The sequence below is a fragment of the Papaver somniferum genome, chromosome 1, assembly GCF_003573695.1.
Source record: "Papaver somniferum cultivar HN1 chromosome 1, ASM357369v1, whole genome shotgun sequence".
Lineage (NCBI taxonomy): Eukaryota > Viridiplantae > Streptophyta > Magnoliopsida > Ranunculales > Papaveraceae > Papaver > Papaver somniferum.
The window spans coordinates 103,211,713-103,232,148 of NC_039358.1; the positions used below are offsets into that span (position 1 = coordinate 103,211,713).

General features: G+C 38.8%; 1 protein-coding gene across 2 annotated transcripts; it reads right to left on the minus strand.

Moving 5' to 3' along the window:
• Positions 1 to 9,133: 9,133 nt before the first annotated feature.
• Positions 9,134 to 17,250, minus strand: LOC113295642 (tobamovirus multiplication protein 1-like). 2 transcript variants are annotated; one of them, XM_026543975.1, is made up of 13 exons: positions 16,977 to 17,250; positions 16,610 to 16,660; positions 14,340 to 14,373; positions 13,436 to 13,522; positions 13,251 to 13,302; positions 12,519 to 12,696; positions 12,276 to 12,371; positions 11,581 to 11,641; positions 10,636 to 10,700; positions 10,298 to 10,372; positions 10,122 to 10,197; positions 9,702 to 9,883; positions 9,134 to 9,548 (listed from the first exon to the last, which is right to left on the minus strand). In XM_026543975.1, the coding sequence occupies exons 1-13, from the start codon at positions 17,079 to 17,081 to the stop codon at positions 9,525 to 9,527; spliced, it is 1,086 nt and encodes a 361-aa protein (XP_026399760.1). In that variant the 5' UTR covers positions 17,082 to 17,250; the 3' UTR covers positions 9,134 to 9,524. The 2 variants fall into 2 exon arrangements, with proteins under 2 accessions (XP_026399760.1, XP_026399764.1); XM_026543979.1 differs by lacking the exon at positions 16,977 to 17,250 and adding an exon at positions 16,809 to 16,841.
• Between the last annotated feature and the right edge of the window lie 3,186 nt (positions 17,251 to 20,436).

Here is a 20,436-nt window from a genome sequence, read left to right on the forward strand (position 1 = left end):
GAATCTTGGATGTCCTGAGAGTCTTGAGAGTAATCACATTCGAAGACGCTCATGTGTCGATAAGGCCCTCTTGAACTCTGAATCCTTGATGCGTGCGGTGAAATGTAGGCACGGTTGTGATCTTCCCCTGGTTGATTGCAGCAAAACATCTCCGCCGTTGATTCTTCGAGAGGTGTAAAAGTTCGCATAAACTTTCCACTAGAGAAACAGCTTCCTGATCCGCCGGCCTCTGATTCATAGTGAAACTATTGACTTGAGGAGGATCGTTGTGAGGATCAGTCCCCAGTGTAGGAGTTACCATGACAAGACCGCTCATATCTGATGTCGCTTATTTGATCAAGTCCATGTAGGCCCGCGCCGCTGAAGTACCTTCTCCGAGTGCGTTGAATGCGTTCCTTGTTGGCTCCAGGGGCTGTCGTGGCTCTTATGGAAATCGATCAGTTAATGTCTTAAGAAAAGTTAGTACCTCTTTCTGGGTTGTAGCCATGTACGTTTGTTCCCTTGCGAGAACTTCTTGTCTCTCCATCAAATCCACCATGGTAATAGGGGGTTGTCCTCCTCTGGCTCCTCCAGCTCCTCGTCCCGATGGAGGAGTGGCAGTTGCTTTGGTGACGGCCGGAGGTGTTACACTTGAAGAGATGATAGGGTTTACAGTTGCTCTGGATATGGTGATAGGAGGTGTCACGCCCAATGAAATATCTTCTCTTGCTCCGCTGGTGCTGGTAGTAGAGGAAGTAATTCCACGAGATACATTGATGGTATTGATTGGCTGCACAGTGACACCTGGGATATCAACACCGAGAGTGTTGTCAACGCTAGTCCCGTCAGGATTGGTTGCAGATCCAGACCTAAGATCCACCATTTTCGAAATCAATAAAATTAAATTGGTATTGAAGAAATTGACTTCACAACCGAGAGATTAATCTCCCACTGTGGTCGCCAATTGTTTATGGGTGAAAACTATTTCTGCCGATTTTGGTAATTTGGGGTGTGTGGATGAGAAATGAATCTAAACTCTAAACAAATGCACTGCACGGGAGTGCTTTTGATTCGAGAAATCAATCTGTACAATTCTGGCCTAAACCAAGAAATAGTCGTTTCAGACTTGCTTCGGTCACAAAGTGAAGGAGATGGGGTTGATCTTAGGGAGGGAAGGTAAGAAGGTGTTGAGATTGTGAAGGTGTTGGTTATGTATGACTTGTATCAGAAAGCTGAACTGGCTTGCAGAGCGTAAGCTATCAATTCTGGTGTTTGAGTACGATTGTATCAACACTAGGTTTCTGTCTTGTTTGTACTTTGGAAATAGGGAGGAGAAACTATTTATACAAGTCATTGAGCCTAACCCACGTCTCTCATAGGAAGTGGAGGAAGTGGAGTGATGGAGTAGTGGAGTTGTGTATTAGTGTCACACGACCAGTCTTGCCCACTTCTCCCATCATCACTAATCGTCCATGTCTTCCTGACACGTTCTTGTGATGGCGCGTTGCATGCTGCACGCTGTAAACCGCCAGACCAATACCCCAGTATGTATCCCCCAGTTTGTGACATGCTTGATGTCTCGAATGTGTGGATGTGGGACCCACAGAAAGTAGCATGTGATGCTAGATTAAATAACTAAGTTATTTAGGAAGTCGATATTTACGAAATATCGTGTGTATTCTATGCAGTTAATGCATCGAATATATTCAACATGTATGAAGCATCGTTGTTTTAAGTCTTAACGGAGTAAGTCACGAATTTAAGCGTCTTAAAATAGCATCACGTCCAACCATATTCGAGTGGTCGTTTGGAGGCTATACATGCAAGCCCTGATTTGGACGATCACCCCATGTGGAAGAGTGGTGGACGGTGATCATGGTGATGCCTCGCTGGTTGCCTAACTCCTGTCTTAGGCTGTCCGTCCAAGATGGCGAAGTTGGACGAACGAGATGACTTGCGACCCACATCTGCGACCGTCAGATTAGGGTTTAAGAGGTGCGCAAGTACCTTCTTTCAGCTTGGTCGAATCCATGCATGGGAGATATTTTTGGCAAGACCGACCGGGCATGCGTGTAGACGGCTTGCCGGTGTACACGTTCGTACGTCACTGTCCCATGAAAATGTGATCTAAGCCACTCGATTTTTCCGGCAAAGTTGAGTGGTCGAGATCGGTTTGCAATTGTAACCGCGCGACCATGCCTAGTTTGGGCGCACGAATCGAGGCATCTAGCCATGGTCGGCCTTGGACGATTAGTCACGCATGTAGACGGGCCCACGACGATTGTGTTGACATGCTTGGGACCCTTTGAGTCTACATCTACACCGTCCATCTATGCCTGCGAAGATGGATGGTCGCGACTGATTTGCGACACATGTTATATGCCGCAAACCCTAATTAGGGTTTCATGTCCACGCTACTTTGGCTGGACGAATTGGCAAGCTACGCTCCTCTTTTGGGGAGGCCGACCATGTGGGGCCTACATTGGGCCGGTGGTGAACATGCCAATACCTGCCTGACGGCTATGGGTCTGATCTAAGCCATCCAAACATGCTGCGAGGTTGGATGGTCGTGATCAATTCAAGACTTTTAGTGGAATTTCATGCGACCCTTAAAGCATCACGTCGGTCGAACTTTGGTCGAGCGTTTGCTTCTCCCTGGCTAGGTCGTGAGGTGGTCGATTATGCAGGCGTGAAGGGGGCCCGTCGGTGTGCAGGACAACGCTTGTCCAACCGGCCATGGGACGATCTATGCTGTCCAACCATGTCGGTGAAGTTGGACGGCCGCGATCTGTTTGAGACCGACATTGGCAGTCTTGTGTGTACATGTTTTCCAAGCTGCTACATACCATCCTACTCTAGGCTGGTGTTTGGTGGTTGTTTGGGAGGCGTGGTATGTATTCGACCGACCAGGGCATAAACGGGCCTGCTGGTGGTCATTAAGATGGTAGCCTGCTCCTGCTGAGGATCGTCTAGGCTAGTTTAATCATGCGGCCAACTTGCATGGTCGTGATTGTTTCTGAGACTGTCAGTCCAGATTCAAATATGCTCAATCGGGCTAGTATAACACACCGAGTGATGTATGCTCAATCGGGCTAGTATAACACACCGAGAGAGGTGTGCTCGATCGGTCTAGTATAACATACCAAGAGATGTGGCCTGTATGGGTATTTCGTGCATGCCTCACTATTAACACTTGGAGATTCGTGTTACTCTGCTGAGAGCAACACTCAGTCGTCATGCCGCACTAATAATGAGAGTTATGCGGGAACAACACAGGAAATACAAGGCTAGTCATGTATTAATTAATAGTGCGGTAAATTCACCGGGTATATGGGATTGTTGCTACATGCTCCAACCTGGATGAATTTTGTGTATTTAATTCACAGAATACTGGGATTGTTACCACATGCTCCATTCTAGGTGAATTATTAAAGTGAAGAAGTATTCATCACTTATCAGTGGCTTTATCCTTTGCAGGATGCCAGCGTATAAATTTGGTTTTACAATTTTAGCCATGAACTAAAATCCACCATCAACATCTTGATACAAAGGTTCGGTCTTAACCAAACACAATAGGATTGCTTATCAAGTAAATAGGAATTAACCTTTGTATAATTTACTTTAATTATAATAAAACAATTATAATGCGGAAAATAAAAGTAAATGACACAACAAGATTTTGTTAACGAGGAAACCACAAATGCAGAAAAAACCCTGGACCTAGTCCAGAATTGAATACTCTCAGGATTAAGCCGCTACACAAAATTACACCTAACTTCGTATAGTTGAGACCAAGTAACTAACCCTATAGTTCACTTAGTTTCGTCTGTATTCCCACGCCTCCGACCTATGAATAAGTCACGCACTTGGAACAATCCCTTTGGTTCGTATTCCAAACAGTAAAGGAACAAGAAATCTGTTTGGTATCAACTTTATTCAACCAAGTGATATGAGTCGGACAAAGGCTCTTCCGTTTATCTTAACATAAACTCCTTCGTCGGGTCTAGATCTATCTTATGTTCAATCACCCTAAGGTAATCGTTTAAGATTAAGCCAACAACACCTTTAATCCTAAGAACCGTGTTGATGCCGATCTACTCAATTAATCAATCCAATCTACCATAAGGATAAACTGATTATTAATTGAATCCTATTTTACCGAAACAAGTATTGTGCACACCAAAGATTATAAAACCCAAGTCAGATCTTCAATATCTTCTTTATCTTCAAATCTTCTTAAATACTCAATAAAAGCCTGCACACAATCACTTGAATCTCTTGTGATCAATCACGCACAGAACGGAGTCTGTTAACAATGGATTATCACAAGATCGTCTTTAGAACTAACAACAGTCTAAAGATCCCTGTCGAAACTCTGAACTAGTTTGAGTGAATCTTATATCAGAAGAGAAGATTCTCAAGAATAAAAAAACTAGGTGCAATCAGATTTCAACCACCGTTAGTCAATCAAATCAATCGAAAACAAAGATAAACCGCAATTATCTAGTTTCCCACCAACGGATCGCGCTAGAGCTTCTCAATCCCAAAGAAGACTTTAAAATGAGCGGTTGTAAGAGATTTAACCTAATTAGATTACTCTCCTCTCTGATAGGCGGCTACACCAGTAACAATGACAAAAGAGGAAGTATGTTATTACGAAGGATTAGTTTGCTAGAAAGGCAAACTTTGTGTATTTATAGACAAGGAAGTTTGGACACCAAGGAATTTCCAAAATCGAAAATATTCTCAAGATATTCATAAATGCACAGATTCAGTTTTCATAATTCCTGGAAATGCTCTGTCCAAAAATAACAATCGAAATCTCTTGGAAAATATAATTAGTAAATGCACATTACCAATTCTGTAATTTCCATACAAATGAAATTAATAACCTTAATTAAAAGATTCTTAACTTATTTGTGTTTCGATCCTGGGATTCTCTTCCCTTAGCCGTTAAGGAATATCTTTGAACAATTATACAAATAAACATTCTCAGCACGTGTTCAAAGTTTGTCGACATCTTAACTTTGTAAGTTCTCTTCCACACTTACAACCTTGAAACCGATTTGCCATACTTCCAAACAAGTTTAGAATTGGTTCATCTGACTTTCAAGAACTATGTGATTGATCAAACCAACATTCAATCACAATCATGGGTTTACGGTTCTACCAAAACAAGTTTCGGTTCTACCTCCATGTGAGTACTACGCATAGTCACACTAGCTTCCCAAAAGATTCGGTTGACTAGGTACTAGGATCGGTTCCCCACATATATATGGTATCTAACTTATATGTGTTGCACATGTTCACAGGATCGGTTCCCTTTCTGTTGTAAACCTTGCTGCAACCCATACAAGGATCGGTTCCCCTTGATGTACTGCTCCCCTTACAAGGATCGGTTCCCCCTTTCCCATACTAGGATCGGTTCCCTTTCCCCAAGGCAGACATAATCCGATCATACCAAGGTGATTACTTAAGATTGGTTTTACTAATAAAAGTTATACCAATACAAAAGTCAGGCCTTTGTGAATAGTTCTACCAAAAACTCAACAAGTTGTGAGCGATTCTACTTTATCACACATATTGGTTGTTCACAAGATATGCAATGAATAACAAAACCAATAACACCTGGCAATTTCCTTTTCGGTTCAAAAAACAAGTTTATGAACTTACTTCCTTAGAACACATGTAAACATTGTTCCCTAGGATGAAATCCTCACCTCATACCCATACATAATCACAATAGTATTCGAATGATTATGTCGGTGTCTTATCTACAAAGTTTAATGGTTAAGCAATAAACCTCGTATTGTATTCCTTAATACTATGTCTATCTAGAGTTCAAATATGCTTCGCAGTTATGTTTTCAATATGCACGACTTGAAAGATACGTTGGGGAATGAAACCGTTCAAGTCAAATATCACTAACCTCAAGTGGAAGGATGATTGTTGTCGTTGTAGCTCCTTTCTTCTTCACATCTTCAAGTCTTCGCAATACTTGTAATGTCTCATATCCTAATACTTTCAAGCTAACCTATACGAAGTTTAACTCTACTACATAATCAAGCGACTCTTAACATGAGTTTTGATTCACCAAAATATGACAATCAAACTTGACATACCAACGATTGGTGGGTTCAACCGAGTCATGCTCTAACACACGGCATGTACGAGGCTTTCGTCCCAAAAAAAGGTCACTACGACTCTTTGTATACTATGTTACAGGGTACCAGCAGATTCCACGGATGATTACATTAGTATTGGGAAAATAACCGCCTTTAGGTATCTCAAATTATTTTTCGAAACAATAGTCGAGCATTTTGGTCCAACCTTTTTAAGAAAGCCTACTCAAGAAGATGTTCAAAGAATAACTGCAAAAAACACCGCGAGGGGTTTTCCAGGAATGCTAGGAAGTCTTGACTGCATGTACTGGTTGTGGCATGCGTGTCTGGCTGAATAGGAAGGACAATATAAGGGTCATTATCTAAAACCAACTGTAATTTTGGAAGCTTCAGCTACTTATGATTGTTGGTTTTGGCATGCTTTTTTTGGACTCCCGGGTTCAAATAACGATCACAACGTTTTATATAAGTCACCATTGTTTGAAGATCTTAAGAATGTGATCGCGCCGCATTGTAATTTCATCATCAACGGTCATCACTACACTTAGGGTTATTATCTAGCAGACGGAATCTATCCAGAATGGTCAATTATGGTTCAAGCTTATATTCAGGTAGGTGTTGGACCGACGACTTCGAAGGATATGAAGTACTTTAACACCCAACAGATGAAATGCAAAAAGGATATTGAACGCGCTTTTGGAATTTCGAAAAGGAAGTTTGCCACCATAGCTGGGCCGGCACGCTTTTTTGATCTTCAAGAAATGAACAAAATTATGCTGACTTGTATCATTCTGCATAACATGGTCATTGAAGAAACCAGACGTGACCCAACCTGGACTAGTTTTCCAGATGAAGATTTGAGGCCGAATCTTGTGGTGGAGCATGGGCGCCGACAAGAAAATATAGACTTGCATACTCCAAAACCGGGGAATTTATGGACAACTAAGATAAGATCTAACTTAGCACCTTTGGGCTTTAAAAGGACCAAAAGGCGATGCGCTGGGGCTAGGCAGAGGGAGAGGCAGATAAATGTTATTTTCAATTTAGTGTTGTTTATTTTAATTAATATGTTATTTAATTTAAAGTTGTTTGTTTAAACGACTACACTTAAAATTAAAATTAAGACAATTATATAAAAAGTAATTTTAAATAAACGAATACATTAAATTAAACATAACTACTAAAATCAGTTATCAAGAGTGTATTCATCTTCGTTTTCTTCCGAGGCATCATCTTCTTCTTCTTCTTCCACATTCTCATACTGGCCAGTTTGTTGAGGGACTTGTTGTTGTTCGGCCGCATCCATTTCCTTAGTCCATACGACAAGTTGTCGTTCATTCATTGTTGAAGTGTTCAAGGAGAGTAGCTTGTTTAGCTTACAATCCCTGTAGTATTGTTCTCGCAAAATACGACTTTTTCGTTGTTGCTTTATAGCAATGCCACGGTCCCTGGCTCTATCTGCTTCTATCTTCAACTCGAATTCCTTGTGCTCAGCATAGTTGAACTCGTTTGAACCTTATTCTAATGCTCGTTGGGCTGCGTCTATCGCTGCTTTTTGCAGCTTTTTGACCCCCTCCTTTTCTTCTCTTGACGTTGGTGTTAACGTCTACATTAGAGTTGTGTTGTTCCTGACTACTTGGAGACCCGGTATATGGACTTCAGGTGAGGAAGCAGGCCCACCATTCTGAAAATCCCGCGAGATTGGACCATGTGGTGATCTTGCAGGCACTTGATTACCTTCCAACAAGTATGGATTAAACTTGTTAAGCACCCTCAAAATGGTGAAACAAGTTTCATGTTGGAATCCGATTTGTGGGATCTTTGCCTCTCTTCCCGACATCTTCGTTCCACTTCTGGTTCTCCTTCACCACTTTTTTGTTGCGCCATATTTGAATGATCAAAGATACATATTCAGTAACGGGTGCTGAAATTGTGTGAAAACGATGAGACAACCCTTCGGCATCACGTCTATTGATGTTACCGGTTTCTTCACAAAAATTTTGTAAAATCTTTTCATAAAAAGTTTTTTTTTCTTGATAAATACCATTGATTTCATCGAATATATATAATACATAATTTCTACAAATGACTCGTCTTAATCCATCGTATACTTGACACCACGAATTCTTGTGTTTCTTAGTTGTGATTGTGGTGTATTTTGTTGTGTTTCTTGTTGTGATTGTTGTTGTGATTGTTGTGGTGTTTGTTGTTGTGATCATTGTTGTGATCGGTGCGATGAGGATGCCATATTTGTTAGGAATGAAATTTATAGAGATGAGATTTTTTCTGGTAGATTGAGTTGATATGAATAGTTTTGTTTGAAATAAAAGAAAAATGAGTATTGAGATGGTATGGAATTGTGAAATTTTGAGGTAGAGATGAATAAAGTGTGAGTTTTAAGTTTGGAGATGAACTGAATTTATAGGGAAACAAAAAGGAATAACATCCCTTGGATGAAAGTAATCGTTGGCGGTTTTGGGAAAACCGCACCGAGTTCACCAGAAACGCTGGCGTGAAAAGTAAACACAGACGGTTTTGGCTAAAACGCCAGCGGCTGTGCCAAGATCACCCGACCTTCCATCAAACGCATGCCTGTTCTTCCATCTCACTCAACAAACCAACAAATTTGTTGGTTTGTTCGTCCGTTTTTCATGTTTATTGAGTCCATAGTGGGATCAAAAGTCCATAGGAACTGCTCTTAATCTTTTAGTAATACTATACAGAAAAAAGCAAACTTCCAGACAGTTCCCTTGTGCAAACTAGCCCAATAATAGAAACTTCTATTCAGATCAGGAGCTAATATCAGAAGTTAGTGCTTTAGGATTCACACAGCCACCACCCCGTCTGACTTCTTTCCTTCCGTCTCAGCTCCTGCGCGTTGGCACAATAGAATCCTAATAATTTAAATTTAGCCAGAATGCAAATGGCAAACCAATAGTGAAAAAAGACTGTCACGCAATCTATTCAAAATCGAGAGATGTTTTGCCTAGATTTAACTCTTATTTGGAAGTACAAATTCATGAAAACTGAAATAATGTTGGGAATGTACGAGTTAATTTCCAGACAAAGCATATAAGCATTTTCAATTAGCATTACAAGATCAAATTCTCAGCAAGATCTGAGACCCAAAGAATAAATCAACAAAAGAAAGCTGACTTTCTCCATTTGTGGATATTTACATCTTTTTAAATTATCAAAGCCAGACATTGAATCAATTACAACCTTGTGGCAGCAGTCTGCGAAACTCCAACTGCCTGTTTAAGGAGGACAAGGAGGATTTGCAACTTTGTATTCCCAATCTCATCATGTAAATCTCAACAACTATCAGCACTCCAGCAAAAACGCTGCAAATTTCACCCTTTGATGAATTTGGCAGAAACAAGACAGGATGCATATCGTGTATTTTGTATAATAAGCAGTTAGTTATATGGGACTTGCTCTTGAGGCCTGCAATCAGAAGTAACATTGCCACACAATAAAACCTCCAGAAACACCCATAACTGATAAATTTTTAGTTAAGCAATAGATACTATGACAATTTAAGATAAAATTTATCATCTAAGAATTCAAAGAAAACTCAGAGGATGACAAAAGAAAAACCTTATTTTGTGAGCTTGTGACAGTAGTCCAGCGATGAGCTTGATGTGTTGCTACTGGTCTATCCTCGATGAAAGGCACTGTTCTCAATTGTGGTACTCTCGATTGTGCTTGTCTACTGTCCACAAACGGTGGTGGCATTTCTCTCATTACCCATAATACAAAAGCTGACGGTACAGATGAACCTGAATATATATCACAAAAATGGTTTAATGGATTTGACATTAAACATTTTGATCACATGTTTCAGTAACTAACATCGGATTGTTCCACCAAAATAGCATGATTATTTCTCTTATTTATACTCTTTATAATTGAAGGGAAAAGGCCAGTAAGATTAAAAAAATCACTTTCAGATACTATGTGGTTCATCACTATTTATATTGTCCCTGTGCATTAAAACGTGTTAAAGAAAATCTTTACCTATAAAATAGTATATAATAATAAGAACTGAAGTAATTACACCATTTGCATTCACAGGATGCCAGTGATAAAGCAGCTGCACCCACAAATTTTCAGTGAGATACAGAAAATGTCTCCCCGATAACCATATAGAAATTATGCCACGATATTTGTGGACTCGGTCAGAAAATACATACAGGGACATTTGAAGCAAGGGCTACTACAGCACTTGTTGTGAAACAGACAACAGAGACAACTGCCAAACCTGCAACCTGGAGCAAAATAATAGAATTTCAATAGATACATAATAAAAAAAGATTAGTTATTTTAAGAATAAGGTTAGAATTAAAAACTATCCTACCAACACAAAAAGAAATACAGGGACACAGGAGTACTATTGACACTACATGCATAGCCAAAGAAAAAACAGACTGTTTGGTGCAGTTTTCTGATTCTATGCGTAGAAGTTGCAGTGTTGCAAATGTGCACCAGAGAACACTAACTAAAGGAACCAAAGAGAATGTAAAGCATGTACCTTCCACATTTCAGTTGAAGCTTTGTCTGATCGTACTTTTTTCATTTTCAGGAACAGCAACACACCTGAATGTTACATCCAACAAGCTTAGATTGAGGTGTGAAGATAAATAGCTTACGTAGGAAAGAAAGAGGGTTGTGATATGCTAACAACGATTCACAGACTGATTCTCCGTGAGGTTGTTCTTCACCATGCTATGTTGTACAAGGCGCCACCTAGGCGCCGAAGTGGGAGTTACTTTAACCTAGGCGCTTTGCCCAGCCAAGGCGTCCCCTTTTAGCTAGGGTTCATTGTTTATATTGGGATTACTTCTTTCACTGAGATTAAAGCACCACTTAATTGTATTTAGCATAATAATTCACCTAAATTAAGATTTAGTTGTAGAACATTGTGCGACTAATGCCGAGGCTCTGCCTCATCTCTCCGAGGTTCCTTATAGATACCAATGACGTGCCATATGCCTCGCCCAAAAAACATAGTCACCATGTCAATCATCAAATCTGAATATCAGCTCATGCCAGAACTTTTGCCCCCATCAGAGTTTACTGGTTATCAATGATAAGAACAACGCCAAAAATTTCCCGACAGTTGGGACTGAATTTTGACAATGATGATCTATGGGTTCAGGTCAAGCGGATAGCTGCTCAAATTTGAGCAGCAACCCAATTCATGATTCATAAAAGGTAAATCAGTGGTGCATGACTGTAGCCTCGAGGCACAAATCATCCACCATGAAATGAAAATCAGACGAATCAGGTGACTGGATTGGCGATCAGAAAGTAGTCGACCCATATTTGCAGTGTAAAACTCCAGGCTATACACGAGGAGAAACTGTTCACGATTGGTGAATTTATGTGCTACATTGCTATCATTTGCTGACTGAAAATTTGAATTTATGAAACTCAAGTACAGAAAATAAAACTATTTGGAACGAAAGTTACTCACCGTAAGTAGCCAAGGCTCCTCCTAATATAATAACCGCTATTGCAAACATGTCTGTGTACACCTGCGTGATGATTGCAATTGCCAAGGATACTCTATTCGTTAGTGAAGAATGCTTATTAGATGTGTAGTTAATAACCAGCTAAATCAGCAAACCGCAAATTTGATCAACAATTATTACTCACCATCAAATCCAATGACCCAGTTAGAGTTATTAGTTTATTAACTTAGTACTTGGTACCTATTAAATGTCTAAATGCTTTCTTCATGAAACAGAAACTTTTGCACGTGCGACCTAGCATTGTTGACAAAGAGAAGGATATTCCTAGAATGTAATTACTGTGTCAAAAGATAACAAGCAAGGGCGTTGGACAATAGCTGCATAACAGTCTGAATTAATTTCAAGTGTCAGTTCCACCTCTCAAAGAGTCTCATACAACAAAGCTGCTCCACTAACAACATTTCCATATAAGTCCCTTCTCTGACATCCATTTTTGAGCTGAGTTTGGAAACACATCTAAGAAAAGCTATTCCACTACAATAGCTCCTCTAATCTAGTAAACCACTAATTAATGGCTTTGTCTACTCTCATTAACAAATGAAGAATATTTGTAATTATAAACAAGAGAAAATATATGACATGCGCTATAACATAATAAATTAATTAAGAGGGTTCAACGATCAAAGCAGGTCCATACCCGAGCAACTACAGACGAATCTATAGGATTCTTTCCCATGCCAATCCAGATTAGCATTGCAGATGCCACCATTATTACAAAAATTAGCAGAACCACCTAATGAAACAAGCACAAAATAAGTCCCACTCCTAAGAATGAACAAGTGATTTTCCTTAACCATACATAAGTCCAAGCAATGTATACGGAGGTGCAATCAAAACTATGGAAGCATACATCAAGAAGGATCTTTTGTCAAGTACCTACCAAAATCACAAACTTTTGCCGGCTTCCTACATGAATGGATTGGAAGGGAAAACATCTTCTAAGATCATCTATGCTAGACGAATGTGGTTTAGTCATTCTCTTTTCCAACAGAGGTTCTCGAGAGCTATTGTCGTCATCATCTTCTTCTTCGTCATTTGTCTGGTGACGAAGGTCGACCCTATAAAATAACCCAGAAGAATCAAGGAGTATGACTTGTAAATCATCGTGATTGCTCAAAGTTCACAAAGCCATCGTGAACCACTTTAGTTGCCTAATAGTTGTTTGAAAAACAATGTTCAATCTTCTTAAGTTTAAATAACTATACAAATACACAGAAGCTAAACAATTCACAGAAAATTTATGGAGTACAGTCAGGAGTATAAATTATATCTGTTGGTTTCTCTTTGTTTTAGCTGACATGAATAGAAAGTGGTAGATGTTATTCAAGTGTCCAGATGTAAATTTGGACCTGGAATTCCTTATGTCAAGATCATTATCTCACGTACGAGGTGAGAAATTGCAGCGACAGAAGCAGGGTTGAAAGTCTAAGTGGGCTAAACAGTAGAATGGGCTAAGAATTAAATTTTTAGTGGGGGCAACAAAAAAAATTCAAAAAACATCCCCTGAGGAAAAGATTTGGGTAGGTCTCCAAACCCAAACATAATAGGAAAGAACTTGATTAATCTCAACAAGATAAAGCTACAAAAACAAAACCAATGGTAGAGAACTTACCAGAAGGATAAAATCAGAAGAAATGCTGCTAGAAACAAAATCTTAGGACAGGCTGCAAAAGAATATAATAATGAAAAACTGTGCAAACATATATTCAAATAATTTGGTTGCAAGAGGCAAGGCAAAAGACTCTTGGAAAGAAGCAGCTACTATTGAAGAAGTCATTGTCATGCAAAAGAACTAACCCATGAGAATGAACCCACAAGCATTTGACCAGCACAACCAACCCTTACAAGTAGCGACAAGAGTGGATAATAAATACACGAAGTAACCTGCACAGTAATGAAGTTATCTTAATGAGAAGGAAGCTGGTGAACTGATCATCGTTCAAGCTTATATAGATCACTTTTCATAGAGAAGAGAGCAGGATAGAATTATAAACTAGTTTTTGAATAAAAATAATACTCCTAAAGAGAGGATACGATTAACAGTAGCAAATCATGCACAAAATGGAGGCCTATATAGATCACAGTGGCTCTGCCTGTCTATCTTTAGCTACTATATGCAGATCTTTTAAAAAAAGCATTAAAGCAAAGGGAAAAAAGAAACGTCAACCAACCACTAAATGCAAAATAAAATGGAAAACTTCTGTAAGACATTTTTCTTGTTGTCACTTTCTCAAGGACAAACTTAACGAATGAAATTGCAACGCGAAATTTCTATTTCTTCGGTAAGTTCTGCAGCAGTGCTAGATGGGATTCACCGTTTTCTCGCAAATAAATTTCGGAACAGCTCAAAGCCTCACACTGTTGGTACTTTTCATAGTATAGGACCACAAGCCAGTGAATATTGATCTTACATCATGGTGAAAATTGCCTCTAATGATGGATGTAACATCTTGTACGTTTTCGTATCATCTAGTAGGTGGATGGACATACAGTTCCAGTAGAAAGACAATAATATAAAAGAACAGTACTATTAAACCTTCAGAAATCCTTAAAACCCAAAGATGACTCAGAAGGTTAAATAATTACTACTGTAAATTAGCTGTTGCATCAATGTTAAAGTGAAACAAAGTCTTGATTGCAAATTTAATTACCCCACGAGTACACAACATAAAAACTCATAATAAGAGATGAACAATCTCACCTACATTGGAAGATCCAATCATGAGATGGAAAACCTGAAACAGGACATTCATATGCATCACAAACAGCAAGTCAATTAAAATACAGGAAAGAATGTAGAAAGAATTTCGATTAAGTATGTGAACAACGTAAATACTTGCACATGAAATTCTCCTAGCAAGTCCTTAATTCTTTATGTTATAAACAAGTATGATTACACCAATTTTCTTGGATACACTAGAGGAACTAATGTTCTCATATTGGTCCACCTAATGTTCGATGTACGTACACATTTATCAAAGATGAAAGAGAGATTTTTACTTCGCTAATTGCTAAACATCAGATAAAATGAAGATTAGAGCGACATCTAAGAACTTAAGCCCATAATATTTTCCAAGATTGCAATAAGACTTTATCTTATGTAATAATATACTAGTGATAGATCAGCACTATTGAGCTTATGTAATTGACTCCCAAGTAAGCTCGCTTGCAAACCCGAAATTGCTTTAAGCATGAAATCACAACTTTGCAATCAATGTGGTTAGGCACAATATTTTGAAGCGCGCCTTTGTGCGCTTCAAAAAAATTTAGCCTTCATGCTTATGCTTCAAAGGTATTATCGGAAGTGGGAGCTCTTTGAGCTTTAAAGCCCAAAATGAAAGGCCTTGACACGCTTCTCCCCTGAAGCCTTCAAAGAAAAATCCTAATACGATATAAAGAGGACAAGTGTCGAAAGTTAAGAGTCAAGAAATTGGTGATTCTACAGGCGATAACTCAACTGAGGAGAGTTCTTTATTACTACCACTTCTTCTGTGATCTTCGTCTTCTGATAAACAATAAAAAATTAACTCAAAAGACCTAGCTTGGAAATATAGCAATGTAAATTCTGTGAAAGGACTACAGGACTATTTACAGGAGGGTAAGTATTTATAGGACTATAGCGCGACCACAGTGGCGAACTAGGAAGGACAGTTGTCCTCCCTAGTTTTTGGCAAACAAAAAATTAGTAGAGATGATTTGGTTGGCTATAATACTTGTCCCCCCTAGTTTTACGGTAGATAAAAGAAAATTTAGGTTAAAAGGAAAATGTCTAAGAAAATTTGACAATATTTTCATATGGAGCCTCACGATTCTTGGACCTCCCGATATGATGGAGGGTTTTTATTGCTATCATGAAGTTTCTTTCCGATTATCCCAACAGCCCTCCAACAGTAAAGTTTGTGTCAGATATGTGCATCCTAATTCCTAATGTTTATCCCGATGGACGAGTCTGCATATCTATTCTTCATGCTCCAGGTGATGACTCGCATGGCTATGAGCTTTCGAGTGAGCAATGGATGCCAGCTCATCCGGTTGAAAGCATGGTTTTGAGTGTTATCTCGATGCTTTCAAGCCCGAACGATGCATCTCTTGCAAACGCTGAAGCTGCGATATAATGGAGGGATAAGATAGGTGAGTTTAAAAAGAAAGTTAAACGCATTGCGAGAAGATCGCTAGAAGGGTTGTATGCCTAAACCATTACCAAACTCGTATACATTCCTACTGACTGATGCCTAAACACTTACCAAATTCAGGAGGGAGGAGGTGTCATTGTTTCTTGAGTCTTTATAACGTTGTTTGATTAGAGCTTTAATTGTTTAATTTCCAATGACAAGTGACTGTAAAGTGGAGAAAACATTTAAAAAAATTCAGCACGCTAGTATCATCCTTCACTATATATAGTTGTCCCCCCTGCCGAAACTTTCTGGCTGCGCGACTACGTATCAATGCACAGCACATTTCCAAAAGAGAACCCATCGATTTCGTCAAATCACTATTTTAAACATGAGGGGATAAGAAAAAGTCCCTCATCTTCAGGATTCTCCAAAAACACCCCCGAGGGGTATTATTCAAAGTTTTAGGGTCTAGTTTTTGGTTCACGTAGGTATAACATACATTAAGTCAATTGAACCTCCAATTCATCCCTTTCCACTTCTCTAGCAAGCTTCTTCCTTGAGAGTACTTTCTGTGATACTCTCAACTCTTAAGGTGGTGGAATTATTTAAATTTTTAATGACTCAATGAGGCTTGTTCAGCCTTTGAGTAAAAGATATTTATCAAATAATTTTAACTATCTTTTTCATTTTTTTGAAGCATGCATTTATATATAAGAAGATTAGACTACAATTTCATCTAACAGCTGCTTAATCAATTAGAAGAAACTATAACTAGCTCCTATCTAAAAAACAACAACAGAGGAATCTAAATGTCAACTATGGAAGAAAAAAAATCAAAAGGGGGTGTGAGAATTACCTTTTGGCGAGTCCAACCAAGTTGTTTAGTCCTCAAGTGAATCCTAATCAACTGATAGAAGCAAAGTACCCCAAGTTAGGACACAACACTTTTGAACAAATCAAACAATCTGATCGATGTCTCAATTTGAACTAATAAACCTAAAAACATTATCTTTAACATCCTTAAAACCATATGAAGAAAAAAAAAAAGGGGCAACCTTTTCAATTTACTTCAATCCATTTTATTATATTTTTAAAAATGCCAATTTCTCCTGTAATAAATTGCAATAAAACGTAAACTTTTTAAGCAAAATTCGACTGAAACAATTATATCAGGATTCAAATGCAATGCCATGAACTCCAAATAAATAAATAAACAAACAAACCTGAGAAAATGCAATGAATGCAATGAATGCATCAACAGAAGCAAGGAAAACATTAACTCCTACCAAAACCGGTGGTAAACAATGCCCATTTTCTAATACATACATATCTTATTTTTGTTTCGTCAAACCCCCCTCTTTTTTTTCTTTCTGCTTTTTCTTTTTTTCTGTGCTCCAAAGCGGAGATACCTCGAATGTATCTTCACTTTTTCTCTAGTTATCGGTTTGTTTCTAGTTTTCTTTGAATCAAAGCAGATCTGCGACCCAGATTCTCTCTCTCGTTAGCACTGAGATTTGTAAAGATACACGGAAGAGGGAAAGAGAGGGTGTATGTAACCTTCTTCAAATTGGTGTTTTATTTTTTTGGCAAAAAGAAAAGGAAGAAATTTTCAATCTACGAGGCGTTGCGTCACAAAACGATAACACAGGTATTAAGCACCCCCGCCCCGCTTAACCCCGTTTTCTCTTCCCTTCCTTTTCCTTTTCCTTTTTGTCTTTTTTTTTTCCTCGCCTTTTTAGGGGCCACCCGAAAGGATTTAGGGGCCATCAATTTATACCCAGTCAAAGACTCTAGTTAAGGGGTATCCTATATGATATTGAAGTTACATAAATGCCCTTCTGGTAAAACTGTATAAAACCAAATCAAAAAAAATTCTACTCATTTCAACTTTTCTTCTTCCAGTTTCATATTATCTTCCGATTGTGGAAGAAAAAAAAACTTTCCCTCGTTCTTGTGTTCAACGGAAACATCGTCGCGAATCGTAAAATCAAAACATCGTCGATTCGTTTATAAAACAATGGATAAGGGAAATGAAACCCACAGACCTAGAACCAAAAACGTTGCTCGGGGTATCGATCCAAAGATTGGGATTTTAGCAAGAAATAAAGAAATTGTTGCTGCAAATGAAGAAGAACGCGAAGAAGAAGTACCCGTCGATGTAGTCGGTGGTGGCGATTCCGATAGTCAAACACTTCGTCAACTTCAAATGGCCCCAATTAGGTAAGAATCTATCATTTTTGGGGTTTATTTCGCTTTAATTCGACGAATCGATAAAAAAAATTTCTAGGGTTTTCGGTTATTTATCCAGATTCGGGCGATATCCATGTTTATTTACTTCTGAATGTAGTCGTGTTCTTCATTTCTCAAGAACATCGACAGTATTCGGGAGAAATATTTGATGGTTATCGGCAGAATATTGTTGGCCATATCTTCCTGGATACAAACTGGTAATAATCGGTAGTTTAATGAATTTTTTGGCTCCCGAATATATTTAAGTAGACACACAGTATTCGGAAGTACACTCACTACCGAATATATATATATATATATATATATTGAAAAAATCTCAAAATTTCTGATATAGGAAAAATCCCATTTTGGGGTCAGTATTTATTCGGAAGACAATATAATGTTTTATACCTCCAAATGTGTAGGATAAAATTTTAGAGTTTATGAACTCCAGTTGATGAATATTCGGTTGTAAACATGTTTAAATATATTCCGATTGTTTTTCATTCGGGAAAAATATGTGTCTTCTTACTTCCGAATTTGTTCATTCGGGTTATAGTTGTGTACTTTGTCTTCCGATTGTGTAGGATGAAAAATTTAGAGCTTCTGAACTCCAATTGATGCATATTCGGTTGTAAATATGTTTAGTTATCCTTCGATTGTTTTGTATTTGGGAACAGTATGTGTATTCTTACGTCCGAATGTGTACATTCGGGTTATATTTCCATACTTTGTCTTCCGATTGTATAGTTTGTAAATATTGTTCCTTTCTTTGTTGTTTAGACAAAGTCGAGAAAGGAGGAAGAAAGTGACAGCTAGTGCTAGGAGGTAAAGGAGTGCCAAAGATAATTCAAGTGCTCAACAAAGCTTACAAGAACAAAGCAGTCAACAAGGAGTGCAACCAAGTGTTGAACAAAGTGTAGAACAACAAGGCAGTGAACAAGGGGTGCAACCAAGTGTTGAACAAGCCGCTCAAAAAAGTGCAGAACCAACTGATCCACAAGTTACACCCCACCATGAAATTGAACCAGTTGATCCAGTGCCAAGAGTAGAAGAAGAAGGACAACCAAGTGGTACCCAAAAAGCCAAAAAAGGAAAAGATGGTGTAAAGAAGGATATTACTAAGAAAGCATCACATCTTGTCCCTCAGCACTTAAAGAAAAAGGGTATTCCAGCAGGCACAATCCTTGGGCTACCGGCGGATGGAGGAAAATTGCTATTTGGATACAAAGACTCATGGGCCAGAGAAATATACGAAACCGAGGTAATAAAATTACTATTTTTTATTAATGTATTGTCTATGTGTTATATCGTAATATTTGTATTAAGTATTTTTTATGTACTTTAATAGGATCATCAAGATGCGGTCTGTCTACTCAAACCTACCGCCGCACCAACAAAAATGCTTGCTGGCCTTTATCCGGTGAATGTGAAAGGTTCAAGTCAATTGTTGCCAACTCGGGGTTAGCTAATGATGCCGAGAATTCATTGTTGGAACATGATCGTGTGGCCATATCGGCGTTCGTGGAGAGAATGTATCCTGAGACCGATACTTTCCATATGCCGTTTGGGGAGATGACGATTACCCCGGATGATGTTGTGCAGATTCTTAACCTTCCCGACCAAGGCACAGCTGTGAAGTTTAACTACACAAAGCAGTTAAGTTGGGCACAACTTTATGCTCTCACTAAAAAGTGCTTAGGTTGGGATGAAGAGACAACAACAACAGAGTTTAGGAGGCATGCAAGTTACAGAACAAGACAGATCAACATTACAGCTTTGATGAATATGTTCCGAGGCACCTTGGAGAAGGAAAAGAATGGAACGTTAACTGATGAGCAAGTGAACCACGCTGCCACCGCATATCTCCTTTGTGTATTGGGATGTGTCATATTCCCCAATACTTCTGGCAACCGGATCGACGCCAACCTTATACAACTTTTGGATCCTCTCCATGAAGTCGGTGACTATTCTTGGGGCACGGCATGCCTAGCATTCTTGATGGAAGAGTTGAGAAAGGCTTCGAGGCTAGGAACCTGCCAAGTTGCCGGGAACGTGGCTCTATTGCAGGTTTTTTCTTTAACTCTATAACTCACTCTATAGTTATTCGGTAGACAATACATATGATGCATATTCATAACTCCAAACTATGCATATTCGGGAACATGTTACTTAGTTTTACTTCCGATTGTTTAGAATCGGAGTTTAGTCTTGGGGAGTTACTGCCGAATATATAGGCCAAAGTATTATAGGTTACTGAACTCCAAATGACGCATATTCGGTACGAAATGATCCATCTCTTGTTCCGAATGTTGGTTATTCGGTGGCTAGGTACTTATTTTGTTTTCCGATTATATATAATCGGAAATATACTTTTGATATTAGAACCGAATATACAGGCCAGAAAAACTATAGGTTACTGAACTCCAAATGACGCATATTCGTTAGGAAATG